At 42.3% G+C, this 14512-nt stretch overlaps 1 protein-coding gene across 3 annotated transcripts in view; it reads right to left on the bottom strand.

Annotated features, from left to right (window-relative positions):
* Positions 1-14512, bottom strand: part of FGGY (FGGY carbohydrate kinase domain containing) — a 346832-nt gene that overhangs the window by 89053 nt on the left and 243267 nt on the right. For all 3 annotated transcript variants that reach the window (XM_060231899.1, XM_060231898.1, XM_060231900.1), the window contains 2 exons: positions 13872-14019; positions 13147-13221 (listed from right to left, as the gene is read on the bottom strand). In XM_060231899.1, coding sequence (XP_060087882.1) covers positions 13147-13221; positions 13872-14019 — 223 coding nt within the window. The remainder of the gene's footprint in view (positions 1-13146; positions 13222-13871; positions 14020-14512) is intronic.

Raw genomic sequence — 14512 nt, 5'->3', positions numbered from 1 at the left:
ATGAGGTTCAATGTGGCCAAGTGCAAAGTAATGCACATTGGGGCCAAGAATCTCAGCTACAAATACAAGTTGATGGGGTGTGAACTGGCAGAGACTGACCAAGAGAGAGATCTTGGGGTCATGGTAGATCTCTCTCTCTCTCTCGGCTTGGCTTCGCGAACGAAGATTTAAGAAGGGTGCAATAGTCCACGTTTGCTGCAGGCTCGCTGGTGGCTGACAAGACCAATGTGGGACAGGCAGGTCCGGCCACAGCGGCTGCAGGGAAAAGTCTGATTTAGGGTTGGTCCTGTAGCAGTGCGATTCTTCCTCAATCTCCTTTTGTCCTCAAGACCAGCTATGCGTGCGTTCTCAAAGGAAGAGACAGCCTGGTGGATGGTGTGCCTCCATGCTTTGCGATCTGAGGCTAGGTCAGACCACTGGTGATGGTTGATGTGACAGGTGCTAAGGGATTTCTTCAAGGAGTCCTTGTACCTCTTCTTTGGTGCCCCTCTATTTCGATGGCCGGTGGAGAGTTCGCCATACAGGGCAATCTTGGGAAGGCGGTGGTTTTCCATCCTAGAAATATGCCCTGCCCAGCGCAGCTGCGTCTTCAACAGCAGTGCCTCGATGCTGGTAACCTCTGCCCGCTTGAGGACTTCAGTGTTGGTCACAAAGTCACTCCAGTGGATGTTGAGGATGGTGCGAAGGCAGCGCTGATGAAAGCGCTCGAGGAGTCGCAGGTGATGACGGTATAAAACCCACGATTCGGAGCCATAGATGAGGGTTGTCATCACAACCGCTTTGTAAACATTGATCTTTGTGCCTTTTTTCAGATGCTTGTTGCTCCACACTCTTTTGTGCAGTCGGCCAAATGCACGGTTTGCCTTTGCCAGCCTGTTGTCAATCTCCTTGTCGATCTTGGCATCTGAGGAGATGATGCACCCCAGGTAGCTGAACTGCTGGACTGTCTTCAGAACTGATTCACCCACAGTGATGCAGGGAGGGTGATAATCTTCCTGGGGTGCAGGCTGGTGGAGAACTTCTGTCTTCTTCAGACTAACTTCTAGGCCAAATAGCTTGGCAGCCTCTGCAAAGCAGGACGTCATATGCTGCAGAGCTGATACCGAGTGGGAGACGAGTGCAGCATCATCAGCAAACAGTAGCTCTCGGATGAGTTTTTCCATTGTCTTGGAGTGTGCCTTTAGTCGCCTCAGGTTGAACAGGCTGCCATCGGTGCGATAGCGGATGTAGACACCATCGTCCTCATCTAGATCTACTGCGGCTCTTTGAAGCATCATGCTAAAGAAGATCGTAAAGAGAGTTGGCGCGAGAACGCAGCCTTGCTTTACACCTGTGCCTATTGGGAAGGGCTCCGAGAGGTCGTTGCAGTGTCTGACTTGGCCTCGCTGGTCTTCGTGTAGCTGGATGATCATGCTGAGGAACCTTGGGGGACATCCTAAACGTTCCAAGATTTGCCACAGGCCTTTCCTGCTAACGGTATCGAAAGCTTTGGTAAGGTCGACAAAAGTCACATACAGAGCCTTGTTCTGTTCCCTGCATTTCTCTTGGAGCTGCCTGAGAACAAATACCATGTCGGTGGTGCTCCTGTTAGCTCTGAAGCCGCACTGGCTCTCTGGGAGGAGTTCTTCTGCAATGGTGGGCACCAGTCTGTTCAGGAGTATTCTGGCAAGGATTTTGCCTGCGATGGAGAGCAGGGTTATCCCCCGGTAGTTGGAGCAGTCTGACTTTTCCCCTTTGTTCTTGTATAGGGTGATGATGATTGCATCGCGAAAGTCCTGTGGTAATTTGCCTTGTTCCCAGCAGGTGACAAGTACTTTGTGAAGTGAGCTATGTAGTACTGTACCCCCATGCTTCCAGATCTCTGGTGGAATTCCATCAACTCCTGCTGCCTTGCCACTTTTCAGTTGCTTGATGGCTTTAACAGTCTCTTCTAGGGTGGGGATCTCATCCAACTCTGTTTTCACCGGTTGAAGTGGGGTGAGGTGGATTGCTGAATCTTGAACTACGCGGTTGGCACTGAAGAGAACCTGAAAATACTCCGACCACCGGTTCAATATGGATGCCTTGTCTGTGAGGAGCACTTGGCCGTCTGCACTATGCAAGGGACTCTGAGCCTGATATGATGGACCATATACTGCCTTCAGGGCTTCGTAGAACCCTCTTAAATCACCAGTGTCTGCACACAGCTGGGTTCTCTCTGCAAGCTTGGTCCACCACTCGTTCTGAATGTCTCGAAGCTTGCGCTGGAGGTTGCTACATGCAGTGCGAAAGGTTGCTTTTTTCCCAGGACAGGAGGGCTGAGCAAGATGTGCTTGGTAGGCAGATCTCTTTTTTGCCAGTAATTCTTGGATCTCTTGATTGTTCTCATCAAACCAGTCCTTGTTCTTCCTTGTGGAGAACCCAAGGACTTCTTCAGAGATCTGCAGGACGGTAGTTTTTAGGTGTTCCCAGAGTGCTCTGTGAAAGCTATGGCTATGGAGAAGGGTCTGTGGGGCAACTGAGGTCCTCAATTCTTGACTGGAGTTTTGCCTGGAAGGCAGCTTTAACTTCGGCTGACTGGAGGCTGCCAACCTGAAACTTCCTCCGAGGGATACCTCCTCTCCTGGGTGTGGGTTTAAAGTGAAGACGGAGATTGCAGCGTACAAGACGATGATCCGTATGACATTCTGCGCTGGGCATTACTCGGGTGTGTAAGACATCTCGAAGGTCTCTCTGGCGCACCAGAATGTAGTCGATAAGGTGCCAATGCTTGGACCGTGGGTGCATCCAGGTTGTCTTCAGACTGTTCTTCTGCTGGAAGATAGTGTTGGTGATGGTGAGCTGGTGCTCCATGCAGAATTCTAGCAGGAGGCGCCCGTTGTCATTGCAGTTGCCAATGCCGTGTTTGCCAAGTACTCCTTTCCATGGTAGATAACTCACTGAAAATGTCAAGACAGTGTACGATTGCAATAAAAAGGTCAATGCCATGCTGGGAATTATTAGGAAGGGAATTGAAGACAAATCAGCCAGTATCATAATGCCCCTGTAAAAATCGATGGTATGGTCTCATTTGGAATACTGTGTACAATTCTGGTCACCGCAACTCAAAAAGGATATTATAGCATTGGAAAAAGTCCAGAAAAAGGCAACTAGAATGATTAAAGGTTTGGAACACTTTCCCTATGAAGAAAGGTTAAAACGCTTGGGGCTTTTTAGCTTGGAGAAACGTTGACTGCGGGGTGACATGATAGAGGTTTACAAGATTATGCATGAGATGGAGAAAGTAGAGAAAGAAGTACTTTTCTCCTTCTCACAATACAAGAACTTGTGGGCATTCAATGAAATTGCTGAGCAGTCAGTTTAAAATTGATAAAAGGAAGTACTTCTTCACCCAAAGGGTGATTAACATGTGGAATTCACTGCCACAGGAGGTGGCAGCGGCTACAAGCATAGCCAGCTTCAAGAGGGGATTGGATAAAAATATGGAGCAGAGGTCCATCAGTGGCTATTAGCCACACTATATGTGTGTGTGTGTGTGTGTGTGTGTGTGTGTAGGCCACTGTGTGACACAGAGTGTTGGACTGGATGGGTCATTGGCCCGATCCAACATGGCTTCTCTTATGTTCTTATGATGGCGAGCTAGAATAAACAAGCTCCTAGGTGAGTGCTATACATATGTTCAGAGGGCTCTGATCTTTGGGATGGGGATAAACATTGATCTGAATGCCACTGAGGCAATGCCATGGTTAGATCACTTAGCTCTGAAAGCTCAGCTGAGTGTCCCAGCCTCATCTTGCACAGGCGGTGAGCGGATTTATGTTCATCTACAGAGACTGATGGATCCAATTTGTTTCCAGGATGCTCTGTGGGATCTACTGCTCCCCTGGTGACTCATTAGATGCACTGGTAGAATGACACAGGCATACCACGCAATGACGCTTCCGGCTCCTGGAATGTATGTCCCCCTTCCCCCGCTGGCATTTCTGATGGACCTGGCAACCCTAAGAAGATGACAAAGACTGCAGATTTATACCCCAACCTTCTCTCTGAATCAAAGACTCAGAACGGCTTACAATCTCCTACATCTTCTCCCCCCACAACAGACACCCTGTGCGGTGGGTGGGACTGAGAGGACTCTCACAGCAGCTGCCCTTTCAAGGACAACCTCTGTGAAAGCTATGGCTAACTCAAGGCCATTCCAGCAGGAGCAAGTGGAGGAGTGGGGAAGGCCCCACAAGAAGAATGAAGGAAGGCCCCACAAGTGTAATTGTATGTGGTCACCTTGAGGAATCTTCAGATCAGAACCAGAAATTAACTAAGGATGCTGATTAAAGATTCTTCCTCACCTACAAGAACAGGGATGATTTGGGCTAGAAAATGTGCTCATATGTGGAGATCATTGGTTATTTTTCTAAAGCTTTAATGAAGCATGCTCTCCATAGTCTTTTTAGTAAGGACACTACAAATGGTAAATTTAGTATATACTCAAGAATTCCTCATTTGAAAATATATAAAACAAAATTCAAACAAAATTTAAAAATCCAACAAGGAAAGTTAAAACTTAACGTCATATTTCTTGTAAATGAGTAGGCTGCGGGTCTAAGAATCAGGCAAATCAAGGCATCAAAGAGTTAGCTAAACTGTTATGATGGATGAAGAAAAAGGGAAAAGACATGCAGAAGATCTAATGGTGATGCAAGTTTTTGGCTTTTTCACAAAACTGGAAAGCAAAGCTTTTCTTTAATCTTAGGTCTGCTGTTGCAATGTAACAACAGGAATTAATGAATGCCTCAGAGAAGCTGGATAGGCTTTGTGGTCAATATAACCATTGTTTAAACATTAGGGTTGCTCTGTCAGCTTCTCATACACAACATGTATGTGTATACATGGGTATTTAAATACCTGTGTACATATCTAAAGTCTCTGTAGCAATGCAGATTTTCAGATATGCTTACATCCATGTTTGATGTTGTCCACATTGCTGTTGAAACGCTGGCAAAACACATTGCTGTACAGGAAGCATAACATACACATAGGCTCTCCTTCTCTCATCCTGATAACAAGAACGGTCCACTATTTTTCCCAAGAGAATGCCCTCAACCATGTGGCTCAAAAGAAGAAATTATAGTACACTTTTTCAACTCAGCTGACCCTCTTATTCACTCTCTGAATGTGTAAAAAAATAATAATGTGGAAATGGGTTTCAGGGATTTTTGTCCTGATAATAAAAATAGAAGGTCCTTTGTGTACCAATGGTATGTTCCGAAATTATATTTTGAAATTTAGATAGAGGGTTTAAATTTGAACATAACCTCAAAATAAAAAAAATTCTTATCGAATCAGGCCTCTGCCAATTCTAAATCTTTGGTTTTTATAATGAATATGGCCACAATTCACTGCAAGCTTTACAATTGTTTTTTTTCAGATCTAAGATGGGTAGTTAAATATAGAAAAGCAGTTAAGCTTTAAATACTTATTATAGCAGGATCAAGTTTCAAGTGCTTTTTAATTTGAGATGGGTAATTCTTCCTCCTCTTAGACCCACACCTTAATGTGGTGAGCGGGTCAATGAACCTGAGAGCAATACCATAAGGAATTTAGAATCTGTCAAGAAGCAGAGACACTCAAGGTGGAATGGTCACAGCTGAGACACCATACTAAGATGTACCCACTCACGTTAGGAATAGTGGCCACATCAGCAGAAGAGAATGGACTGTTCCAATACTGATGGGGATAGAAGAATCCTTGAAGGGTAGCTACTGGATGGCAGCAGTAGTGGAAGTTGACACTGATGGAGAATCTTTACAACAGCAGTGCCACTTCAGCTAAACCTGGCTAGTACTGTGCAGAAAGTGGCAATGGTAAATGATTTCTGAACATCTCTTACCTTGAAAACCCTATGATGAGACAATTCAAAATGAAAAAAATATATATATCATGCTGGAAGACAGGAACCCCCCCCCTCCAAGTTGAATGTCACTCAATCAGCTACAGAGGAAGAGCTGAGAACAAGTATGAGTAGCACTGTTCTTAATGATGCAACTTGACTAAAGCCAAAAGGACATTACGTTGGTTTTTTATTTTATTTATTTTATTTATATTTCGATTTATATCCCGCCCTTCCCACCGAGGTGGCTCAGGGCGGCTTACAACATATAAAACTTACATAGGTTTGGCGTAAAACAGTTAAATAACAACAGTTAAAACAATAATTAGTAAAACGTAAAACATAAAAAGCAGCGGTCTATCAAAATACATTCTAGCTCCATCCAAAAATTCTCAGTGTCAGTTAGTTGTTGTAGGCCAGCCGGAAGAGGACTGTCTTGCAGGCCCTGCGGAACTGCCCTAGGTCCCACAGGGCCCTTACCTCTTCCGGCAGCTGGTTCCACCAGTAAGGCGCTGTTACTGAGAAGGCCCGATCCCTGGTGGATTTCAGACGGGCCTCCTTTGGCCCGGGGATTATTAGCAGATTTTGCGAGCCCGATCTTAGTACTCTCTGGGGAACGTGTGGGGAGAGACGGTCCCTAAGGTAGGCAGGTCCTAGGCCATATAGGGCTTTAAAGGTAATGACCAGCACCTTGTACCGGACTCGGAATATTATTGGCAGCCAGTGCAGATCCCGAAGCCCCGGCCGAACGTGCTCCCATCTAGGGAGCCCTAGTAGCAGCCAGGCGGCAGCATTCTGCACTAACTGCAATTTCCGAGTTCGGCACAAGGGCAGTCCCATGTAGAGGGCATTACAGTAGTCCAACCTCGAGGTGACCGTAGCATGAATCACCGTTGCTAGGTCGTCGGGCTCCAGGAAAGGAGCCAGCTGCCTCGCCCGCCTAAGATGAAAAAATGCAGACTTGGCAGTGGCTGCTATCTGAGCCTCCATTGTTAATGAAGGCTCCAATAGTACCCCCAGACTTTTGACCCTGTGCACCGCTGTCAACGGCGCCCCGTCAAAGACTGGTAGGGGGATTTCCCTTCCCGGGCCACAACGACCCAAGCAAAGGACCTCTGTCTTCGCCGGATTCAGCTTCAGCCCACTCATCCTAAGCCACCCAGCCACCGCCTGTACCGCCCGGTCCAAATTTTCTGGGGCGCAGGCAGGCCGGCCGTCCATAAGTATATAGAGCTGGGTGTCATCAGCATACTGATGACAACCCAACCCATACCTTCGGGCAATCTGGGCAAGGGGGCGCATGAATGGATGCAAAAGGAAAGTCTAAAGCTTTTCAACACATATAACCGGAATGCAAAATATAGTAAGTATGAATCAAAGTTAAGTTGAAAGCATTAAAGAAGAAATGAAATGTTTGAACATTGCAATCCTAGGAGTGAGTGAACTAAAGTGGACTGGATTAGGACATTTTCAGAGAGAAAATTATAAAGTGTTTACTCTTGAAATGGCAAATAGAAAAGCAACTGAGTTGCTCTAAAATTGAGGCAATATTTAGCACAAGCAGTCAGGGACTCTAATGCAAAGTCTGATCACATAATACCAATCAAACTTCATGGAAAGCTTATCAATATAACTATCATTCAAGTTTATGCTGCAGCTACAGATGCTGATGAGTAAAAAACTGAAAGCTTTTATGCAAGTGCCCAGGAACCTAAACAAGATGTGCTGATAATCATAAGTGACTGGAATGCAAAGGTAGGAAGCAAATCAGATTCAAATATTGTTGGAAGATTTGGGCTATGAGCATGAAATGAAGCAGGAGAATAGCTCGTGGAATTCTGCAATGACAATTTGTTCATTGCAAACACTTGTTTCAAGCAACCAGACAGACAATTGTATACATATGGACATCACCAAATAGCCAATATGGAAATCAAACCAATCTGATAACTGCAAGCAGAAAATGGAAAAACTCTATTCTGTCTACTAAAACAAGACCAGGAGCTATTGTTAATTATTAATATCAAAAATTAAAATAAACCTGAAGAAAATCACCGAAACATTAATAGTGCCAAAATTCAATCTAAATAACATTCCTGAAGAGTTTAAAGACCATGCAAAGAACATATTTGAACATGAACCAGGAGACCTATGGCTTGAAACCAGTGATATTATCAAGGAAGAATGTAAAAGACTATTACTGTAGCATTCCAGTGACTTGCATGTAGAGATGAGAACTATTACAATAACCAGTACAAAGAAATAGAAGGGAACAACAAGAAAAAGAACAAGAGATCCAAGAAGTCAAAGTGAAGTTTAAAGCACAGTTAGCCATGATAAAAGATCAGCCTGGGAAGACTTTAACAGAACTGGATAAAATAAAGAAAAGATGGGAACAATATATTGAGAACTATTCAGAAGAGATGAAAGGATGATAGATTTCTTCAAAGAAGAATCTTTTGAAGAAAAGCTGCAGTTCTAGAAAGTGAAATGGAAACTGCACTCAAAGCATCAGGGACAAACAAATCACCAGAAGTAGATGGGATATTAATAATACTATTCCAAGCCACAGAAACAGAGTTAATCAATATCTTAACAAGAATATTCCAACAAATATGGAAAATGAAACAACAGCCCAAAGACTGGAAATACTCAATCTACATTCCAGTTCCAAAAATGGAGACATCAAAGACTGCAGCAACTATTGGACTACCGCATTAATTTCTCATGTGAATAAAGTCATGCTCAAATGCTTAAAACAAAGACTGTTATCATATCGAAAAAGGAAGAGGCACTAGAAATCATATTACAAATTTAAGTTGGTTACTGAAGCATACAAAAGAATTGTATACTGAAGCATATAACAGAAGAAAATCAGCTTGTGATTCATAGATAACAGCAAAACTTTTGAATGTGCGGATCACAAAATGTTATGGTTGAGTTTAAAAGAAACTGATGTGCCACAATGTATAACTTTTTCTATTCTGTATCCCGCCCCCCAAGAAAACCTTAAATAAAAAATCTATTAGCTGAAAAAGAAAAACATGATCAATTTTCTTCATGTTACAAATCTCAATCATCACTAAAATCTGATGTAGGCAAAACAAGTCTAGAGAAGCTGAAGAAACCACATTGCAGTAATGTGCAGAGAAGCACTTGGATAATAATAGAAGCTTTTCCCAAGATATCCAACTGAGTTAGCTTCCACCTCATTAACATAGAATAATGCTGTAGTACTTCTTTGGCACTGAGAACTTGTCTGTAATCTCTTTCATGAGACAATATTGCAGTGTTTTTTTCTAAGAAAGTGATTGCATATATTATTTAAATAAAGGGGTGAGATAAAAGTACCAAGTAGATTGGTATTACATGAGTAAAACTCAGCAATAATAACTAGTGTTAATATATTCCAGGTTCAGTAAGAGTAATCCTTTTTTGTTGTTGATAAAAGTAGTGCAAAAACAGTGTAAATGGTAATCACAGAATCTGCTCTTACCAGCTAAACTTTATGGAGTTCCATGATGATGAATGTAAAAGCAATTTGCACTGCCTGTCTGCCTTTGCAACCCACATCAGAAAACAGTAGCAACTGGTATCTTTCAAGGTATCCCTAAAACATTGCTGAGTGTGCAAAAGGAAGCTAAAGAATTTCCTTTCCATGCCAGGACTTACATTGCTTTTGTAACATGTTTAGAAGGCTACAGATTTACATTTCAATTAAACAGAAGTAAACTACACAAAATGACCAATGATTGAAATTAGCTATCAAGATATAAATAAAAGATGTAAGGCAAGATGCAAGTAAAAGTACAGTTGTACACCTCAGTGTATCTTAGTCTTTAAAAAGGGCAGAATGACTGGTAAAAGTTTTGCCTTCTGAAAAATGCTATAGGAAGTAAAAACTAAAGCAAAATGAAACAAATCTTGACAACTCATAAGGTTGCCACTCCTCAGGTCCCAGCAGGGGATCACCTGATTTTGGAGGCTTCTCTCCACTTTAGACCATCTGGCTGGTGGGGGAAACACCTAAAACCTGCCCTGATAACAATGACATCATCCAGAAGTGATGTCATTGTGTCAGGGACGTGTTGTGGGGATGCTCTGGTTTGGGGGCAAAACTCTACTGTTTGAATTTACCATTGAGTTTTGTTCACAAACCAGAGCATCAGACCAAACCAGACACAATGATGTCACTTCCACTATGTTGCACTGCAACCCCGCCCACCTCAGAATGCTCCCCACGTCTCCTCACTAGAGTGACAAGGGGACTTGGCAACCCTATATCATTAGTCAGAAGCTGATGGGTTCAGCTTTGTCCAGGATGGCCTTTATTTTGATTAGCTTTCATATATTGCAGAAAAGCAAGTCCAAAGTCTAATTAAATCCTAAATAACTGTCTCCTCTGCCATGCTCTCCCCACCTACTGTTTGCTCACTGGGATAGTTATTCCTATCACCAGCATCTAAAGTAATCACAGGAAATGGAAGGATATGCTGCTTCCCCAAAACGAGCAAGTGTCTTGAGTTTTGCTCTCTCGTCCATAAATAGGAGGAACCTCTTAAGAATACTGTATAAGGGTCAAGAAGCAACTGTCAGAATGGGATATGAAACAACTGATTGGTTTAGAATAGGAAAAGGAGTTCGACAAGGATGTATATTGTCACCCTGCTTATTTAATTTATATGCAGAATACATCATGCAGAATGCCAGCCTGGATGAAGCACAAGTCAGAATTAAGATTGCCGGAAAAACATCAACAACCTCAGATATGCAGATGATACTACTCTAATGGCAGAAAGACCCTCTTGTTGAGGGTGAAAGAGGAGAGCACAAAAGTAGGCTTGAAACTCAACATCAAAAAAACTATTATCATGGCATCTGGCCCCATCACTCCTTGGCAAATAGAAGGGGAAGACATGAAAGTAGTGACAGAATTCACATTTCTGGGATCCAAGATCACTGCAGATGGTGACTGTAGCCATGAAATTAAAAGACGTTTGCTCCTTGGGAGGACAGCTATGGCGAACCTGGGCAGTATAATAAAAAGTAGAGACATCACCCTGCCAACAGAAGTCTGTATAGTCAAAGCGATGGTCTTCCCAGTAGTAATGTATGGCTCTGAGAGCTGGACCATAAGGAAGGCCAAGCGCAGAAGAATAGATGTTTTTGAGATATAGTGCTGGAAAACAATCTTGAGAGTCCCTCGGACTGCAAGATCAAATCAGTCAGTCCTAAGGAAAATCAACCCTGACTGTTCCCTGGAAGGTCAGATGCTGAAGCTGAAGCTCAAATACTCTGGCCACCAAATGAGAAGGGAGCACTCCCTGAAGAAGATCCTGATGCTAGGAAAGACAGAAGGCAAAAGAAGAAGGGGACGGCAAAAGATGAGATGGCTGGACAGTGTTACTGATGTAACAAACACGAATTTGAACAGGCTTCAGAGGATGGTGGAAGACAGGAGGGCCTGGCGTGACTTTATCCATGGGGTCGCAAAGAGTTGGACTCAAATGTGCGACTGAACAACAAAACTTAAGAATACAGCAACAATTGCAAATACAGTCTAGCATACTGCCTCTGAGAATAATCAACCTGACTTTCAAAAAAATTCAGTAAAATAGAATCTCTGCGGTGATAAATGCCATCTAGTTGTTATTTTACAAAATTGGAAGCTTATAGAAAAGATCTTTGTTGTATTGGGTGCCAGATTTGAGCCCAGTGATCGCTCTTGAATCTATTTTCACAGTCCATCTGCCAACGGGTCTGAAATTTTAATAACTCCCCCCCCCCCCCCGCATCTACTGAAAGTTGGAGTTTGTATAATTTTGAAATTAGGCCTTTTGTTTGTACTTTACTTTGTTTGATTAAAAGTTCCAAGTCTGATAAAGGTCTTTTCAAGGATTGTTTAATCAGGGCAGAATTGAACAGATGCTGCATCTGGAGATTCTGGAACCAAGGGGTTTTATGACCGATTTTACCCTCCAGTTGGGTTTTAGAGCAAAGATGACCTTTATCAACTACATCACAGAGTTTGGTAACCCCAGTCTGTTTCCAGTGTTGAAACACAGCAAAGTTCTTCCCAGAAGGGAACCATTCCTGGTGCAAGAATGGAGAAAGGACCAAAACTGCAGGTATAAAGGTCGCTTTACATTTAGCCCAAATCTTCAAAGTAGATTTTAAAGAAGACATTATTGATTTTGGTATTAGCCTTGTAAAGAGATGGTTTCCATAAAAATTCTTCCATTGAGTACAGGGCAGTATATAATTCCTCTATTTGAAATCAATGAGTCTGTGTTCTCCTATTCAATGCATGGACTATCTGAGCAATTGTGAAGCTTCATAGTAAAGGTTCAGATCTGGGATTTTCAGACCCCCTTTCATTGTGTCCCTCCTTAGCATTTTGAATGCCACTCAATGCTTTTATTGTCCTAGAAGTTCAAAATTTTAGATTGCCATTTCCTTATATCACTGAGTGGGATTTTAATTGGGATGGATTGAAATGAATAAAGACATTTGGGCAAAATAAAGCTTTTAATCAAACTGGTTTTATTAGTCCAAGAAAAAGTATGGAGTGCCGACTTTTTCAATTGCTATTGCTATTGAACCTCCTTAAAGAGTACTTTAAAGTTCGCACTTCCTAAAGCCTGAGAGAAATTACTTGGAGAACTAGGCTATGTTGTGAATTTATCTCCATAGTTCTTTAGTAACCAAGAAGTAATTATTTCTATACTGCCCTTTTAAATTCATCCTATTCTAACCATATGGTAAAAACACTGGGTCCATTTCCTCACTAGCAGTCGCTCCATCCCCAGGCTCCTGCTTTCCTCAGATCAAGCGATCGCATCCCCACTAGTCACTGTGCGGCCACATTTTGACTCGAGGCACCTTCCAATTTCCTCACAGCTTCCAAATCTCAAAAAAAAAAAAAAAAAAACCAGAGCAGGAAGCTGCAAGGGAAATTGGAGGGAGCCGCAGATCAAAATGCGCCCATGGAGCAACTGGTGGGGAATTTTGCTTGATCTGAAGAAAGCAAAAGTCCGGTGGCAGAGCAACTGCTATTAAGGAATCAGTCTGGTAATTACAAATTCGTTTAAAAAACAGGTACAGTCAATATATTAACACTGAATGAATTAAAATTTCATTTATCTGTTGTAAAAAAATGAGCAGTGTAATTCGCTTTCTTATCAGAGCAAGCCAAAACAGAGTTACACCTTTCAAAGTCCATTGAACTTAGTGACCTCAGAAATGCTTAACTGCATAGGATTGCAGAGTAGCTTACTTACTGCAATGGCTTGAATTGTGGCCAAATACAGAAGAGCAAGATCATCAAGGCTTTGAGATAATGTCAGTCCAACAACCTGCAGGGAAAACAAAGAAAAGCATACCATTCTTGCCAGTCTGAGATTTCCGTACTTTCAGAATGCTTTGCTAGGCAAATTATTAAAGTGAACTGCCAGTTTGCCTTTCTGAGCTGCACAAGCAGCATACATTTTTTCACCTAGACAAATGCAAAATTTAAATGCTCACCTATTTAATGAGTAATAAGTCAAATAATTACGATCATATTCTCCTTTATGCTATTCTTGTAAATCACATTTTAAAAGTCCTTTTTCTTTCCAAATATATTTCAATGAAATATTTCAAAGCTTGCTATGGACAACCATCCTGTTGACAAGGGGCTGAAGAATTTAAGATAAGATCCACCACCTCAACTCTCCAGGATGCACATAGTAGGTACTAGTCATAATGGTTTATTTAAAACATTTAACCTCATTTTCCCTTTAAACTGTTCAAATCATCTTATAATAATGGATCAGTAAAAGTACCCATAACTCCTGTGTCCTTTAAAAATCTACAAATTTCTGTGGCAGCAAATGTACGAGAGAAACCCAAATCATGTGGGATCTGCCATGATTAACAATGAGAATGTTTCAAATAAAAATGTTAATTTCAAGCATTTATTTTACCTCCTTATTCTGTTTTGACCCTTCTGCAAAGACAAGCTTACCATGCCCTTTAGAGTCAGATCTGCTAGGGGAGATCTGTTGCCATGGAAATCTGGCCAAACATGCAAATCAACAGTGAGGAAACCCACAGGCAAAGATTTCTTAATCAAATCCAGGTGACCATTCAAGTATGCATATATACTTTGAGCACTGCAAGGGAAACAAGGAGGGGATAGGGTAAGCTATAGAGGTTCTTGCCTGAACATACTACATGATAAATACTCCTAACATAAGCACACTCAAATAATCAGAAAGCCCACCTGGAGAAGGGTCAGATGCAGAGCTAGATTCTCATTTCAGCAGCAGCTAGAAGGTCATTTATACTCCAGTCTTAAGCAAGTCTCCCATAGTACAAGGACTTGCTAAGCATTGGGGCCTGATTGCAAAATCTCCAACCAAGTCTCAGTGACTATATGTACATTAGCGGCTAGCCTCACTGACAGCACTTGAGGTTTGAAGATTCTCATGAAGAGGACTGCTGTACATGAGACTTCTGGAAAGCAACTGTGCAGATGATCCTGGCATGTAAAACATCTGCATGTGGAATTAATCACAGGACTTGCTCATGGGAATAAGCTTATGTTTAGAAACCATGGCAAAATACAAATGCTGTTGTGCAGCTATTAGAATACTGGTGCACCAT

The sequence above is a fragment of the Heteronotia binoei genome, chromosome 2, assembly GCF_032191835.1.
Source record: "Heteronotia binoei isolate CCM8104 ecotype False Entrance Well chromosome 2, APGP_CSIRO_Hbin_v1, whole genome shotgun sequence".
NCBI lineage: Eukaryota > Metazoa > Chordata > Lepidosauria > Squamata > Gekkonidae > Heteronotia > Heteronotia binoei.
Note: the sequence above shows the minus strand (reverse complement) of the source record. Positions and strands in the feature narration are given on the sequence as shown.